The sequence below is a fragment of the Narcine bancroftii genome, chromosome 2 (genome assembly GCF_036971445.1).
Source record: "Narcine bancroftii isolate sNarBan1 chromosome 2, sNarBan1.hap1, whole genome shotgun sequence".
Lineage (NCBI taxonomy): Eukaryota > Metazoa > Chordata > Chondrichthyes > Torpediniformes > Narcinidae > Narcine > Narcine bancroftii.
Window position 1 is genome coordinate 224,860,909 of NC_091470.1, and position 17,397 is coordinate 224,878,305.

General features: G+C 39.1%; 1 protein-coding gene and 1 long non-coding RNA gene across 6 annotated transcripts in view; one reads left to right on the forward strand and one right to left on the reverse strand.

Moving 5' to 3' along the window:
- The window catches only part of rttn (rotatin), a 397,420-nt gene that overhangs the window by 21,811 nt on the left and 358,212 nt on the right, over nt 1-17,397 (forward strand). For all 5 annotated transcript variants that reach the window (XR_011352026.1, XR_011352027.1, XM_069920391.1 and 2 more), the window contains exons 4-7: nt 772-879; nt 9,038-9,128; nt 10,672-10,786; nt 14,771-14,921. Coding sequence is in view for 3 of the 5 variants with exons in the window: in XM_069920391.1 (XP_069776492.1) it covers nt 772-879; nt 9,038-9,128; nt 10,672-10,786; nt 14,771-14,921 (465 nt within the window). In the remaining 2 variants the exon portion in view is untranslated. The remainder of the gene's footprint in view (nt 1-771; nt 880-9,037; nt 9,129-10,671; nt 10,787-14,770; nt 14,922-17,397) is intronic.
- Nucleotides 10,453-16,778, reverse strand: LOC138755100 (uncharacterized). Its single transcript, XR_011352028.1, has 3 exons — nt 16,590-16,778; nt 16,425-16,488; nt 10,453-10,610 (listed from the first exon to the last, which is right to left on the reverse strand). It is a non-coding gene; the product is annotated as an uncharacterized lncRNA (long non-coding RNA).

Sequence of the window (17,397 nt, forward strand, 5' to 3'; positions counted from 1 at the left end):
ATTTATTATCTCTTGTGTCTTGTCATATTGCGCTAATTTAATTTATACTGCAGTGGATGATGTATCTGTGTGGCTGCCGCAAGTAACAATTTGGGTACATTGTACTTGTGAACATGACAATAAACTCATCATCACCTTGAAGAAGGGCTCAGGCTTGAAATGTTGGTTATACCTCCTATGGACGTTGCAAGACCAGCTGAGTTCTACAGCATTTCTGTGCCTTTATTACAATCACAGTGTCTGCAGACTTTCATGTTTCATCCCTACCCCCCTTATCTCATCCACCAAACCATGAAATCCATCGGTTTGCTGGTATAATTAAGTTGCTGGACAAAGCTGAAAGTATCTTGGGAAGCGAGTTTATGGATCTTGAAAAGAAAATCTGGTATCTGCAGCAAGGGCTGTGATTTAATTTAATTACCATAAAAAAGCAATCTTATTCATCAAAGCCATTTTGAGAAAGAAATCTGTACTTTATGACCCCAGAATAACCAATATAGTTTATTCCTGTTTGCTGATATGGCCCAGCACACCATTCAATTTGGTGTATTATGGGTGGAAAGTAAATGTACACTTTGTATTGGTAAGCTTCAAAGGAAACTGAAGGAGATGTATTTTAGACTTAAAATATTAGCCATCTGTCGAACCACTTGCTTCCCATAAAATAGTTCAGAAAACATAATTCAGTGTTTTATAAATTGGATGCTAGGTTCGGCTAAGTGCGATATTTAAATGTTCTAAATGCATTCATGTGTATTATACCTTTTACAGTGGTGCCAACTGTGCCACCCGAGGTGCAAGAAACAATGGTTGGTTACTTTCAAAGACGCAACTGCAATCCAGTGGAACCAAATAAAATTCAACCACGGAGAGCAGTTGGTGAGTTTTCAGCAATGTTGTGTGTTTGTATATTTCCAGATGTATTTTCATTTCTAACTTGCAAATTGAAATAGTAATGACTTCATCTACTTTTATGGGGAAAAAAAAACTATGACTACTTCCATTAAAAAAATAAAACTGTGGGTTTTGTAAGCAAGTTGAGGCTGAGTACTGACAGCAATGACAGCTTGTCATTTCGTACTTCAATAAAAATGCCTGCAAAAAGTGACTGAGATGTTGATTGGGACATTTTAAAACTACAGCAAATTAACACTTTAAAATGTTTCGCGCAATTATATAGATATGAATGTGTTTTTAATATTTTCTATGGAACTTGCAAATAGGTCTGTATTTCTTATTTTTCTGTGTTTACGGCCTTCCATTTAAAGGTGACGGCCGATCATATTGTGCCTGGAGAAATGTGATAAAATGTTTTTGGTGTGGTGTTGGCCGGAGTAGTTTTGGTGCATTGGCATGTGTTTACTTTAAGAAGTATTGCAGAATAATTCCTTTAGTTGCCTTGCTGACACAAGTTGAATAATTGGAGGGGTTGGAGACGGGAGCGATGTTTGCACTTGGGCTCCATTAAATAGATACAGAAAAGAGAAAGGAAACAGAAACAATGGATGTGACATCACTTCTAACACCCTACACAATACAAAGGGCAAACAGACACCATTGCACCAATTCAACAAAATACATGTACTGCATTTCGTATCTTGTCTAATGTAGTGTTGTTTCCTTCCTGCCTGCTTCTCTGCTGGTTTGACTAGTCTCAGTAGTAAAGATGTTCTATTTCCTTACGGAGATTTGGGATATTCTTGATGTGTTTTCTTTTTCTCCCTGTCTTCCTGGAAATGGTGCTTTGACAGAGCTAGGAGCAGTATACTTGTTTCAGGAGTCATGTGATCTGCTCTGTCCATCAGATCAGTTGAGCACAGTCAGAACGTGGTGTTGAGATTGATGGCCTGGATGTGGACACAAGAAATATGCCGACTCTGCAAGATGAATTGATCGTTGCTTTGAAATGTCTTTTCCAGGTTGTCAACATCTCTGCATACAAAAGGACAAGGATCACTCTTGTTTGCTGGATCATGAAGTAGTTACTTGGTCTTCATACCTTTTCTCAAGTGGGTGGGGACTGTACTGGTCTGTGAAGAACTTTGTTCTTTTTTAAAAAATATACACAGTGTCATTTTCTCCCCTTTTTCCCACTTCCCTTCCCTCCCTCCTTCACCCCCCCCCCACCCACTCAACGTTCAACCTATATGATACATTGAACCCATTAAACAATGTCATCACACAATGAAAATAAACAAAAAATTTGTGTCTTCTACTTTTACATACTGGGTCAGTTCATTTTGTCTTCTTCTCCTTCTGTCATTTTAGGCAGTGGAGGTCCGCGGTAGGACTTCTCTGTTGTGTTCCATGTACGGTTCCCAAATTTGTTCGAATACTGTGATGTTATTTCTTAAATTATATGTTATTTTTTCCAATGGAATACATTTATTCATTTCTATGTACCATTGCTGTATTCTCAGGCAATTTCCAGGTTGACATAATATAGTTTTTTGCTACAGCTAAGGCTATCATAATCAATCTTTTTTGTGCTCCATCCAAATCGAGTCCAAGTTCTTTACTACTTATGTTACTTACAAGAAAGATCTCTGGAATTTTTGGTATGTTGCTTTTTGTGATTTTATTTAATACCTGATTTAGATCTTCCCAAAATTTTCCACTTTCTCACATGCCCTAATTGCATGTACTGTTGTTCCCGTTTTCTTCTTACAACAAAACATCTGTCTGATACTGTTGGGTCCCATTTATTTAACTGTCTCGTCTGTGTTACCAATTATATTGTATCATGCATAACCTCGTGTTTATTGTATTTCTCATAGTTCCGGAGCATAGCTTTTCCCATGTTTCATTCTTTATCTTTATGTTTAGATCTTGTTCCCATTTTTGTTTGGGTTTACAGCTTGTTTCCTCATTCTCTTTCTCTTGCAGTTTGATGTACATGTTTGTTATAAATCTTTTAATTATCATTGTGTCTGTAATCACATATTCAAAATTGCTTCCTTCTGGTAACCTCAGTCTGCTTCCCAATTTGTCCTTCAACTAAGTTTTCATTTGGTGGTATGCAAACATTGTACCATGAGTTATACCATATTTGTCCTTAATTTGTTCAAACGATAATTTATTTCCCGAAAAACAATTTTCTATTCTTTTGATCCCTTTTCTCTCCCATTCTCTAAAGGAAAGGTTATCTATTGTGATTAATTTTGGTAGTTGATAATTTGCTTTATTCCTTTCTACATGAATCTTCTTCCAAATGTTGAGCAAATGGTGCAATACTTGTGAATTCCTATGTTGCACCAATTTTTCATCCCACTTATATAGTATGTTCAGGTACCTTCTCCCCTATTTTATCTAGTTCTAATCTGGTCCAATCTGGTTTTGCCCTTGTTTGATAAAAATCTGATAGGTATCTTAATTGTGCTGCTCTATAATAATTCTTAAAGTTTGGTAGCTGTAAGCCCCCTTGTTTGTACCATTCTGTTAATTTGTCTAGCGCTATCCTCGGTTTCCCCCCTTTCCATAAGAATTTTCTTATTATTTTCTTTAGATCCTTGAAGAACTTCTCTGTTAGGTGAATTGGTAACGATTGAAATAGGTATTGTATCCTGGCGAAGATATTCATTTTAATGCAATTTACCCTTCCTATCAGTGTTAGTGGTAAATCTTTCCAATGTTCTCAGTCATCTTGTAATTTCTTCATTAATGGCTGATAATTTAGTTTGTATAGATGGCCTGATGCAGCTGACGTGGACATTTCCCCTCCATAAATCTTCGTCCGCGAAGCCAAGCCAAAGATAGATGGCCTAGATTATTATCTAATTGTATACCTAGGTATTGAATTGCTTGTGTTTGCCATCTAAATGGTGATTCTTTCTTAAACTTTGTGAAATCCGCATTATTCATTGGCATTGCTTCACTTTTATTTGCGTTGATCTTGTACCTCGATATTTCTCCATAATTCCTTCAATTTCTTATGTAATCTTTTTATTGATATTTCTGGTTCTGTTAAGTATACTATGACGTTATCTGCAAATAGACTGATTTTATATTCCTTCTCCTTTATTTTTATCCCTCTTATTTTATTTTATTTTCTTATCAGTTCTGCCAGTGGTTCTATAACTAATGCGAACAGTGAGGGAGATAGTGGACATCCCTGTGTAGTTGATCTGCTTAATTTAAATTGGCATGCTATATATCCATTTACTGTCACCTTTGCCAATGGTCCCTTATATAATGCTTTAATCCAAATAATATATTTCTCTGGTAGGTTGAACCTCTGTAGTACTTTGAATAAATAATTCCATTCTACTCTGTCAAAAGCTTTCTCAGCGTCGAAGGCAACTGCCACTGTTGGTGTCTTGTTTCCTTGTACTTCATGGATTAAGTTAATGAACTTACAGATATTGTCCATTGTTCGTCTTTTCTTAGTAAATCCAGTTTGATCTTGTTTTACTAGTTTTTGGTACACAGTCGGCCAATCTGTTTGCTAATAGTTTTGCTATTATCTTATAATCTGAATTAAGTAGTGATATTGGTCTATACGATGCTGGTATTAGTGGATCTTTCTCCGTCTTTGGTATTACTGTAATTATTACTGTTTTGCATGAATCTGGCATGTTTTGTGTTTCTTCAATCTGGTTCATTACTTCCAGGAGAGGAGGAATTAATAAGTCTTTAAATGTTTTATAGAATTTTATTGGGAGTCCATCCTCTCCTGGCATTTTATTGTTCGGTAGTTTTTTTTTAATATATCCTGTATTTCCTCTATTTCAAATGATTTTATTAATTTATTTTGCTCCTCTTCTTGCAATTTTGGTAGTTCAATTTTAGCTAGAAACTCATCTATTTTGTCTTCTTTCCTTTTGTTCTCAGTTCTATATAGTTGCTTGTAGAATTCTTTGAAGTTTTCATTGATCTCTGTTGGGTTATATGTAATTTGTTGTCCTTTTTCCTTGATGCCAGTACCGTTCTTTTAGTTTGTTCTGTCTTAAGCTGCCAAGCTAGTATTTTGTGTATTATTTCTTCTAGCTCATAATACTTCTGTTTTGTCTTCATTATGTTCTTCTCCACCTTGTTTGTTTGTAGTGTTTCATATTTTATTTTTTTGTCTGCCAATTCTCTTTTTGTTGTATCTTCCCTTATTGTTAATTCTTTTTCTGTACTTGCTATTTCCCTTTCCAGCTGTTCTATTTCCCGATTGTAGTCCTTCTTCATCTTAGTTACATAACTTATTATCTGCCCTCTGATGAACCCTTTCATTGCATCCCATAGTATAAATTTATCTTTCACTGATTTTGTATTTATTTCAAAGTACATTTTAATTTGTCGCTCAATTAATTTTCTAAAATCCTGTCTTTTAAGTAGTATGGAGTTTAATCTCCATCTATACGTTCTCGGTGGGATGTCCACCAGTTCTATTGCAAATAACGGGTGAGTGATCCGATAACAATCTAGTTTTATATTCCGTTTTCCTAACTCTTTCTTGGATGTGGGCTGATAACAGGAACAGGCCTATCCTTGAGTATGTTTTATGTCTACCCGAATAATGTGAGTATTCCTTCTCCTTTGAGTGTTGTCTCCTCCATATATCCAAAAATTGCATTTCCTGCATCGATTTAACCATAAATTCTGTTACTTTGTTCTTTCTGCTAGTCTTTTTTCCAGTTTTATCCATCTTTGATTCCAAATTAAGGTTAAAGTCCCCTCCTATCAGTATATTCTCCTGCGTATCTGCAATCTTCAAAAAGATATCTTGCATAAATTTTTGATCCTCTTCATTAGGTGCATATACATTGATCAAATTCCAAAATTCTGAATTTATCTGACACTTTATCATTACATACCTCCCTGCTGGATCTATTATTTCCTCCTCTATTTGGATTGGTATATTTTTATTGATTAATATAGCTACTCCTCTGGCTTTTGAATTATATGATGCTGCCGTTACTTGCCCTACCCAGTCTCTCCTTAATTTCTTGTGTTCCACTTCCGTTAGATGTGTTTCCTGCACGAATGCTATATCAATTTTTTCTTTCTTCAGTAAATTTAACAGCCTCTTCCTTTTGATTTGGTTATGTAATCTGTTAATATTTATATTCATATAGTTCAACATGGCCATTTCATACTTTGCTTACCTCTCATTTCCGATTCTTCGTCACCACCTTTCCTCCTTATCCATTCCTGTTTTCTTTTTTTGAACACACTGTAAGACAACACTTCTAAAACATAAAATATTTCCACTATTTCCACATCTAAAATTCCCTTAACCCCAAATGTCCACCCCCTCTCTGAGTTGCCCCTTGTCCCTTGCTGGGCAACCACAACTCCCCTCTCCATTTGGATTGCGAACCTGCTCCTAAGCGTCAACTGATTTCGGTGTGACTGTTATTCTTTTCCACCCAGCCCCCTCCAGAAAAGACTTTTATCTTCATATATAACAAAGCTCACCCTCTTAATTCCCCCCTTACTTCCTTCCCCTTCTTAGTTGTTACTTATACATTATTTTTCTTCTTTATATGAAGTTTGTCATCATTCTTGTACTTGTTACACTTCTTCATCTCTCTATCTTGCAGGCATTCTGCAAATTCTCGTGCTTTCTCCAGATCCGAGAACAGTCTGCTTTGCTGCCCCGGTATAACTATTTTAAGTTATGCTGGATATCTTAACATAAATTTATAGCCTTTGTTCCATAGGATTGATTTTGCTGTGTTAAACTCCTTCTTCTTCTTCAGGAGCTCAAAACTTATGTCTGGGTAGAAAAAATTTTTTTGACCTTTGTATTCCAGTGGCTTTTTGTCTTCTCATTTTTTTCATTGCCTTCTCCAATATATTTTCTCTTGTCATATATCTCAGGAACTTTACTAGAATGGATCTTGGTTTTTGTTGTGGCTGTGGTTTTGGGGCTAATGTTCTGTGTGCCCTTTCTATTTCCATTCCTTTCTGTATTTCTGGCATTCCCAGGACCCTGGGGAACCATTTTTTTCATAAATTCTTTCATATCTTTGCCTTCTTCATCTTCCTTAAGGCCCACTATCTTTATATTGTTTCTCCTATTATAGTTTTCTATTATATTCATCTTCTGAGCTAACAACTCCTGTGTTTTAAATTTTTTTTTACCAGATTCTTCGAATTTCCTTTTTAAGTCGTCCACTTCCATTTCTACGGCTGTTCCTTGTTCTTCCACCTTGTCTACTCTTTTCCCTATTTCTGTCATGACCATCTCTAATCTACTCACTTTTTCTTCTGTACTTTTTATTTTTTTTTAAATTTCATTAAATTCTCATATCTGCCATTCTTTTACTGCTTCCATATATTCTTCAAAAAATTTTCTATCTATGTATAGTCCATTCCCTTTATCTTCTATTTGTCTGTGCAGAGCTTGATGTTCTCCCTCCTCTTCCCCTGTGTCCACTCCAGGACCTGTGTCCTCTACCTCTCTTCCTTGTATCTGTGTCTCTTCTGACTTTCTTGTTGGGCTGTTTATCTCAGTTTGCTGGGTATTTTTTTTTAATGGTGTCTTGATGTTGGTCCTCTTCCTCTGGGCTGGTCATCTGCTGTGTCTCTGATTTCCTTTTTTCATTCTCCTCCCTCCCCTTCCCGTTATTTTCTATATCTTCCCGCTGGGAGCCCTGCTTGTCGGGTCTTTCTCAGCTGTTCAAGCTGTGGAGTTCCACTCCACAACTGGTCCCCCCTCCTGTCGGTGTTGTCTTTGTCATGCGCATCGCGCATGCGCGATTTCGCACCTCTGTTTGGCTCCGTGAGCCATCCTGGGTTCGGTGGGTCGTGACCCTTCGGGGTTTCCACTGACCTCAGGGAGTGGGCTCCTCTTTCCACGGCGATTCCCTGCTTCTTCGTACAGGTAAGGCCTTCACCTTTCTCTTCCAGCGTCTTTCCTTCTTCTTTTCTTCCCGTTGTTTTTGGCTTTTCTTTCTTTGGTGCCATTTCCTCCACACCTTTATTTGTTGTGGTTTGTGTGTCTGTGGCTTTGCTTTTTCTTTACTTTTTTCCTTCTTTTCTGGGAGAGGTCTGGTATTCTCCTACCGACCACTACTCCATCACGTGACTCCTCCCAAAAACTTTGTTCTTGATGCCTGCTCTTGCAAAGCAATGTTCCCCAAAAAATGGGAAATGATCCATGGTAACTGGGTGTTTATTATAGATTGTGATTGTTGAAGGACAGTGATTAATGGCATTGGTTGGATGGAGAAGGACATTTGTCGTTGTTTAGATATCTAGTTTAAGGCCTGGCTTTTCTATCCTATTGGTAACACGTTTGGCATTGGTAACACGGTTAGTGCAATGCCTTTACGGTACCAGTGATCGGGATTGGTGTTCGAATCTCTTCTGTCTGTAAGAGGTTTGCATGTTCTCCCTGTGTCTGTGTGGGTTTCTCCATTCCCACCATTCGAAATGTACTGGGGTTGAGCAGCATGGACTCATGGGCCGAAATGACCTGTTACTGTGCTGTGTCTAAATTAAAAATTCGTACGTCTAAATTGTTTTATGGTTCGGGTTAGATCATTGGAATATACATGAAAGTATCATCTGCATCCTGTAACTTGACAACTGAGATTGGAGTGATTTGGAGTGGAAATCATAAAGGTTGAATAGTCTCCCCATTCATCCTGCAGATTATGTCCATTCCAATAGAGAAGTTTTTTTTAACATTTTTTTGCACTTTAGACATATCGTATGGTAACAGTTATGTAGATGGAATGCAATAATTGGGCAAGAAAGATTGTGGAGTGGGTTGCTGTTATGACATGTGCTTCTTGACGCTAAAGCTCTCATGGAATTGGGTCTGCAGTGGGTTTCAGTAAAGGGAAACATTTAGGTAACACCAAATTTGACAAAAGGACAAATAAGAAGAAGAAACTTGATTTCACCAGTATTTTGTGAAGAGGTGGTGGGGGAAATCTTTTTTTGTATATTTATTGTTAGACAAAAGATTAGTAGCTGTGGCTAACTTTGACCGTAAACATTGTACGAGGCATTCAAGATATTCTTAATGATCAGTGTAGATCGGCAAACTTTACAATTTTATTTTCCGCAGTAGTTCCAATGTGTTTTCTGTTTTTAGTTAACGACACAGTGAAATGTCTGAAATATTTCACCTTTCCCTGGTTAACATTGACTATGACAGACCGCCATGTTCTTCTGTCAAATGAGAGGTAGGTCTTTAATGTTGCTGGAAATAATATGGAGAAACAAAAGACTTTCAAATTAACAATTTTTTGAAGAGGTGGGTTTTGGAAAAAATAACCACTTTATATATATATATATATATATATATATATATGATATAGATTGGTGCATTTCAGTCAAATGATGCTTTTGGATCCCATAGTCAGGTAGATTATTCAAGGATTGACAGATAATCTTTTAAGCATATTGGTAATCCAGAATGGTGATAGAACATAATGCATTATGTTCACACTAAATAATCCAATGTTCAAATTATACTGGGAGGTTGGAAGAATTTGGGGAGGAACCATCATTTCAAGTGTGCACCTCAGAAATAGCCAACGTGGCAGCATTTGAACGCGTGTCTGACAAACAGTTTGATAAATTGGACATCTATGCACAAAAATGGGCAAATATCTAGGTTTCCTGGGATGTTGGGTCGGCGAATAGCAGTGAATGTTATGGAGAAGCATGTTAATGAATGACAGTTTTTACTGTTATTAAAGGTCTAAATAGACACAGAAGGTTACAATATTGATTTTTTTTGTGTTGCCATGTTTGTTGCTATTTTATGGATAAATTTATGTTTTGTAACTTATGATTTACATAACTTTAACACTGACTTAAGGGTTAGGGGAAATTTTAAAGAACTCAATAAAATTTAAATCATTAACAAAAATTCAACGTTGCAACTTAATGGGAGTCCAATTTTCCACATGTTTTTGAACAGCTATTCTCAACGGCACTCGTATGCCCCACCTCCCAGGTGCCCACAGCTCATTTCGGTGGGGGGGGGGGGGGGGAGAGGGTGGTTTGATGACTCAAATCCTAAATATTTTCTGTTTTCTATGTAGTAGGAGAGAAGTATGAAAGAATCCAACTAAACCTGAACTGTTTTTACAGGGAAAAGGGCCCAAAATGTTTGAACAGAGTCCTATGGGTGCCATAGCCCCCCAGAAAAACGTTGAGAATGGCTGTTCTAGTAGACGAGAGCAGCTCCATAAATGTGCACATGGAATATCAAGCCTGTTGAGTGTTTTCAGTATTTTTCTGTTTGTATTTATTAGATGATCAAATTCGGTTGATCTTAAAAGATCTAGACTATACAACAAAATGTTGAGGAAAACTGTGTGGCGTTGCCTTTTTGACAGAGATGAACTGTTAGGTTCATTAAATCTTGGTAACACTTTGAGAAAAGAATTGGTGAAGTAAGGATTAAAAATGTGTATTAATGTTAGTACATCAAAAAACAGAGCCAAGTATAATGACTTCTATTCTTATTAAAATGTAATGTCTTTTCATGTTTGTTCCCGATCTTAAATTGAAACAGATTGTGCAGAAAGCATTACCATTGCTTAGCCATTTAGTTTCTGTTGATCAAGATAGACAATGTGTTCAATTTCTATAGGCATCTGAGCTTCATGCATGGTTGTTCCACTGTCTCCTTTCCACAAAACATCCATCTAAATCTAGAATATATAGAAAAAGTGGGAAAAAGTTAATCTTAGTTTATCTTTTTTATAAAAACAGTTCCTTGAAAAGTAGCAGTCGCACTTTAATTCGCAATACCTGTGAGCTTTTACAAGATGTAATCATGCAAGATTTTCCAGCTGAGATTTTTCTTCAACGGCCAAAGATTGTTCAGGTACGAAAGACGTAATTCATTGTTATGAGTTAAATGTCCTCTTTATCGATTTCAGAATTTTTTTTAACTAAGTTCAGTGTTTATGTATATCTTTCTTTGGCTTGGCTTCGCGGACGAAGATTTATGGAGGGGGTAAAAAGTCCACGTCAGCTGCAGGCTCGTTTGTGGCTGACAAGTCCGATGCGGGACAGGCAGACACGATTGCAGCGGTTGCAGGGGAAAATTGGTTGGTTGGGGTTGGGTGTTGGGTTTTTCCTCCTTTGCCTTTTGTCAGTGAGGTGGGCTCTGCGGTCTTCTTCAAAGGAGGTTGCTGCCCGCCAAACTGTGAGGTGCCAAGATGCACGGTTTGAGGCGATATCAGCCCACTGGCGGTGGTCAATGTGGCAGGCACCAAGAGATTTCTTTAGGCAGTCCTTGTACCTTTTCTTTGGTGCACCTCTGTCACGGTGGCCAGTGGAGAGCTCGCCATATAACACGACCTTGGGAAGGCGATGGTCCTCCATTCTGGAGACGTGACCCATCCAGCGCAGCTGGATCTTCAGCAGCGTGGACTCGATGCTGTCGACCTCTGCCATCTCGAGTACTTCGACGTTAGGGATGTAAGCGCTCCAATGGATGTTGAGGATGGAGCGGAGACAACGCTGGTGGAAGCGTTCTAGGAGCCGTAGGTGGTGCCGGTAGAGGACCCATGATTCGGAGCCGAACAGGAGTGTGGGTATGACAACGGCTCTGTATACGCTTATCATTGTGAGGTTTTTCAGTTGGTTGTTTTTCCAGACTCTTTTGTGTAGTCTTCCAAAGGCGCTATTTGCCTTGGCGAGTCTGTTGTCTATCTCATTGTCGATCCTTGCATCTGATGAAATGGTGCAGCCGAGATAGGTAAACTGGCTGACCGTTTTGAGTTTTGTGTGCCCGATGGAGATGTGGGGGGGCTGGTAATCATGGTGGGGAGCTGGCTGATGGAGGACCTCAGTTTTCTTCAGGCTGACTTCCAGGTTTACATCCGGTACCGCACGGATGGCAGTCTCTTCAATCTGAGGCGCCTGCAAGCTCACACCAAGACACAAGAGAAACTTGTCCGTGAACTACTCTTTGCAGACGATGCCGCTTTAGTTGCCCATTCAGAGCCAGCTCTTCAGCGCTTGACGTCCTGCTTTGCGGAAACTGCCAAAATGTTTGGCCTGGAAGTCAGCCTGAAGAAAACTGAGGTCCTCCATCAGCCAGCTCCCCACCATGATTACCAGCCCCCCCACATCTCCATCGGGCACACAAAACTCAAAACGGTCAACCAGTTTACCTATCTCGGCTGCACCATTTCATCAGATGCAAGGATCGACAATGAGATAGACAACCGACTCGCCAAGGCAAATAGCGCCTTTGGAAGACTACACAAAAGAGTCTGGAAAAACAACCAACTGAAAAACCTCACAAAGATAAGCGTATACAGAGCCGTTGTCATACCCACACTCCTGTTTGGCTCCGAATCATGGGTCCTCTACCGGCACCACCTACGGCTCCTAGAACGCTTCCACCAGCGTTGTCTCCGCTCCATCCTCAACATCCATTGGAGCGCTTACATCCCTAACGTCGAAGTACTCGAGATGGCAGAGGTCGACAGCATCGAGTCCACACTGCTGAAGATCCAGCTGCGCTGGATGGGTCACGTCTCCAGAATGGAGGACCATCGCCTTCCCAAGGTCGTGTTATATGGCGAGCTCTCCACTGGCCACCGTGACAGAGGTGCACCAAAGAAAAGGTACAAGGACTGCCTAAAGAAATCTCTTGGTGCCTGCCACATTGACCACCGCCAGTGGGCTGATATCGCCTCAAACCGTGCATCTTGGCGCCTCACAGTTTGGCGGGCAGCAACTTCCTTTGAAGAAGACCGCAGAGCCTACCTCACTGACAAAAGGCAAAGGAGGAAAAACCCAACACCCAACCCCAACCCACCAATTTTCCCCTGCAACCGCTGCAATCGTGTCTGCCTGTCCCGCATCGGACTTGTCAGCCACAAACGAGCCTGCAGCTGACGTGGACTTTTTACCCCCTTCATAAATCTTCGTCCGCGAAGCCAAGCCAAAGAAGAACCGTGAAAGGAAAGCCATGCTTGGAACATGCTTGAAGGGTTAATTCATATTCTGTTGTTCTTGTAATCTGTATGAATTGTGAATGGTTTTATTTTGGGAATGGACCAGTATTTCAGTGCTTGTGGCCTGGAAATCCTATCATTCAGTGCATTATTTTCGGTACTCAACTTTTTTAACAATTTCTCACCATAATGTACAGAAATGATTTGGGCAAGGATGTTTGTGACAAGTTGAACAAGATTGTTGATGACACAAAAACATTTGTGATGGTACTGTGAGCCATGAAGAAAGTTGCCTCGGTTTGAAATGGGATCTGGATCAAATGGGGAAATTGGGTTGATGAAATGACAGATACAATTCAACTCTGAGAAGTATGAACTGCTGTATTTGGAAAAATCAAACCAGGACAGGATTACACTGTTAGCAGCAGTGACGTGGAGGAGAAGGACTAAAGTGTGTGGGGTAACTAGCTCTTTAAAGATGGCAGCATAGGTAGAAAGATTGGTGAGGCGAGCCTTTAGGATGCTCACCTTCATTGGTTGGGAGCATTGAATACAAATGCTGGGAAGTCGTGATGAAGTTGGACAAGACTTTGGTGAGGCCATGCTTGGTCACCTATCTATGGGAAAGATATTCTAAAGTTGGAAAGGTTGGAGTAGAGGTTTGTGAAGTTGTTGCCAGGATGTGGAAGGATGAGTGGTCATGAGAGATTGGGGGGAAAAAAAACTTGGCTGATTTTTTTTTCCCTTCTGTGTTAAACAATAAAGTTTGCAGAAGCTGTGATTGTAGTTTTGGATAAATCATAGGAAACAAGCTTTTGGCCCTGTAACTTCTGTCAAGGTATGAGCAAAAGCAAGCAGGCGGCTGAATAAAATAGAATAAGGGGTGTGGGGTGGGGGGAGGAGTGCAGGCCAACAGGCAAGTGGTCAAAGGTGGATACAGGTGGGAGGGAAGAAGAGATAAAAGCTAAGAAGTGATTCGGGATGCGGCAGCTCTCTGAATGGAGAGGGGGGAGAGTGGAGAGCAGGAGGAAAGGAGACAGAGGGATAGGGAAAGAGTGATATGGGAGGGGCCTAATGGAAACTGGAGAAGTTGTTGTTAATGCCATCTAGGTTTGCATGTGGCCTCAGTTTGACAATGCATGAGGCCATGGACAGACAGCCTGTGTGGGAACGGGGAGTGGAATTGAAATGGAAGTCCTCGTAATTGGAGCAGATGTACTGAAACTACTCAATGAAGCCATCTCTCAGTCTGTGTCCAGCCACTCCACTGCAGAGGGAGCCACAACGGGAGCACTGGATGCAGTATATGACCACGACAGATTCACTAGTGAAGTGCTGCTTCTCTTTCAAGGTCTATTTGGGGCTCTGAATGGTGGTGAGGGAGGCCGTGTGGATGCAGTACCAAGGGAGTGATTAATGGGAAGGGATGAGTGGAATAGGGAGTCACAGAGTTAGCAGTCTCTGTGGAAAGGGGAAGATGTGTCTGGTGGTGGGATGATGTTGCGAATGGCAGAAATTGCAGAGGATATGGGATGTGAAGGGAATGGTTGGTAAGCGTAAGGGGAATCCTGTCCTTGTGACTTGGGGGGAGGTGGTCCATGACAGATATGCGGGAAATCATGGTTAAGGGCTGAGCTGATGGTAGCGGAGGGGAAGCCACATTTTATGAAGGAGGACATCTCAAATGTTCAGGAATGGAACATTATTTGAAATGCAACAGAACTTTGTTATTTTTCTTGTTATTGCAAGGTGGAATTTGATTCTTTACTTGCAAATCTCAGAACACTGAGCTATTGAGGTAACTCTATTGCCACTGTGGTTGAAAAATGTCTGCTCAGGGTCTATTTTACTTTTTCATGTGGTCATAATTATTTTAACTATTTTGATTCTTTCAGAACCTTCTTTTGTTGACAAAGTTGGCATTTGAAAGAGATGGAACACAGCATTTAGCAATTCTTGCCATAGGCTGCCTGACTCAACTCAGCAGATATTTACAAAGTCGACTGAACTTCCACAGGGATCCCAGCTTCTTTTGCGCAAAGCAAGGTAAGAAGAATCACTTGTTTATAATCAGAAAATAATTTAGACAAACATAGAGCTCAGTATCAGGCCCTTTCAGCCCATGTGCCTGTGCCACCCAGTAACACCCAATGAACTTACTACCTCGTACATTTTTGAAGGGTGGGAGGCAACTGGAGCACCAGGAGGAAACTCATGCAGACACGGGGAGAACATACAAACTCCCTTAAGACAGTGTTGGATTTGAACCCGGGTCACTGGCATTATAACAGTGTTGTGCTAACCATGCCACCTTATTAAAAAAAAAATTGTAGATGAACTACCTCCCCTTGCTTAAAAAAACTGAAGATTTAAATGAGTAACTCTTCCAATAACATTGATCGGAAGAGTGAACTGTATTAAAATGAATATTTTCCCACATATACAATACCTCTTTCAGACTACTACTATAGAAATTCTTTTCAAAATCTGGATATTTGGAAAGGTAAGCTAGCCAGAATCTCTGTTGAAAAATTAACTTGGAAATATCATATGGGAGGGTTACCACTCCCAAATTTGAAATATTACTATTGGATGGCCCAGCTGAAATTTGAAACTTCCCTCTTTGACGGAAGAGACAAACCTTCATGGGTGGAAAGTGAACTGCACAAAGTCAGAAAGAGAGAAGCAGAAGATTTCACATATAAATGGGACAATAAATCTATTTTTGGTTGAAAGGAAGCACCATTAATAAAGCATATTTTGAATATTTGGCATAAATTGAATAATTTAATTGGATCAAAAAGAAAAATAACTCCAAAAACGCCCATGATTCAAAATAGATCAATTCCTTTAACAATGGATAATAAAATTCTACATGCGGCTTCTGGAAAGGGATCAGATATGTAGAAGATTGTTTTGTACAAGGGCAATTAATGAACAGTTTAAAAAATAAATGCAATATTCATAATTATACAATCTTCTGCTACTTTCTATTAAAGAGCTTTTTTTCATAGCTGAAATAGAACCAACCATGATTTTACCAGAGTGCAGTGAAATGGAGATTCTGATTTGAAAGGGGAACACAAAGAAGTTCCTTTACTTTATTCGGGTACTCCTAAACTGGAATTATATAAATCGATACAAAGGTGGGAATCAGATTTGAATATTAGAATTGATGATAAGAACTGGTCTGCTATATCCCAGGACTGCATGACTAATACAATTAATGGAAGATATAATTTTTTCATTAGCTTCATCTTAACCTGCAGAAGGTGCATAAATTAAATTCCAATATATTGGATATATGTTTTAGATGTGGGGAAGAAACAGGAACCTTTTTACATTCTACCTGGTCATGCACTGAAGTGAAACCCTTTTGGGAAAATGTAAGAATTTTATTAAACCAGATCATTGGGAAACAATTGCCACAAAGTCCAAAATTGTTTTCCCTTGGAAATATTGTGGACATAAGACCTAAAATGAGGCTAAGTAATAATTAAAATTTTTTAAAGTTGCATTGGCAATGGCCAGGAAATATATTACAGTTACCTGGAAATCTGATTCCCTTCTGGACTTAGCCCGATGCAATGCGGAAATGCATACTTGTGTTCACCTGGAGAAAATCACAACGATTTAAGAAAGAAGTATAATATATTTTTGCAGATATGGCAGCCATATCTGCATAAGGCAGGGTTGAATATTTAAGATACTTACTCTGTTTTTGAGTTTTTATGCCTCTGTTCTTTCCCATATTTGAGATCCAGGCAAGAAAAGGAGTTAGACTTTCTGGACTGGATTACAGATCCTGACAACTCCTCTTTCTTTTGTAGTTCCTTTCTTTATTCACTTTCTCTTTCTTTTTTTTCTACTTTCTATCTTCCTTTTTCTATCATGGGGACTTGTTTGGAAGGGCTGAAGGATTGGAAACATGGATAATCTGTATGATTCTTTTTTTTCGCTCTATTCTATGTATCTGTAATGGTTAATTCTTAATATTTGTTTAACCACAAAATTCAAGTAAAATATTAAAAATAAACAAGTCGCCTTAAATGGAAATTCTGAGCAGGTTAGGCAGTATCAGTGGAAAGAGAAACAGGATTAACATTTCAGATCAATGAGGTTTTGTGATGTGCTGAGTATTTCCAGCATTTGTTTCAATTTATGATATAGGCATCTACAATTATTGAGATATATATATGTGCATTTCTGCATTGTGTCTTTCTTGAGGTACTATATCTAAGATTTTAGCTAGACTGCTCACTAAACAAACTTTATTACTTTATTTTGGAACGTGTGTCAATTAACTTGAACTTGCAATTCAGAAACTGGTCCACTGTGTCCATATTGACTATTATCAAGTACCTATCCATACTAATCCCATTAGTGGAGATTCAGATGCTAATCCAGATGGTTCTTAAATGTTGCAAGAGTACCTGCCTCCACTACCTTCTCGGGGAGTGCATTCCAGATCATATTCACCCCAGTGTACGGAAATACTCTTCCTCAGATCCCCACTAAACCT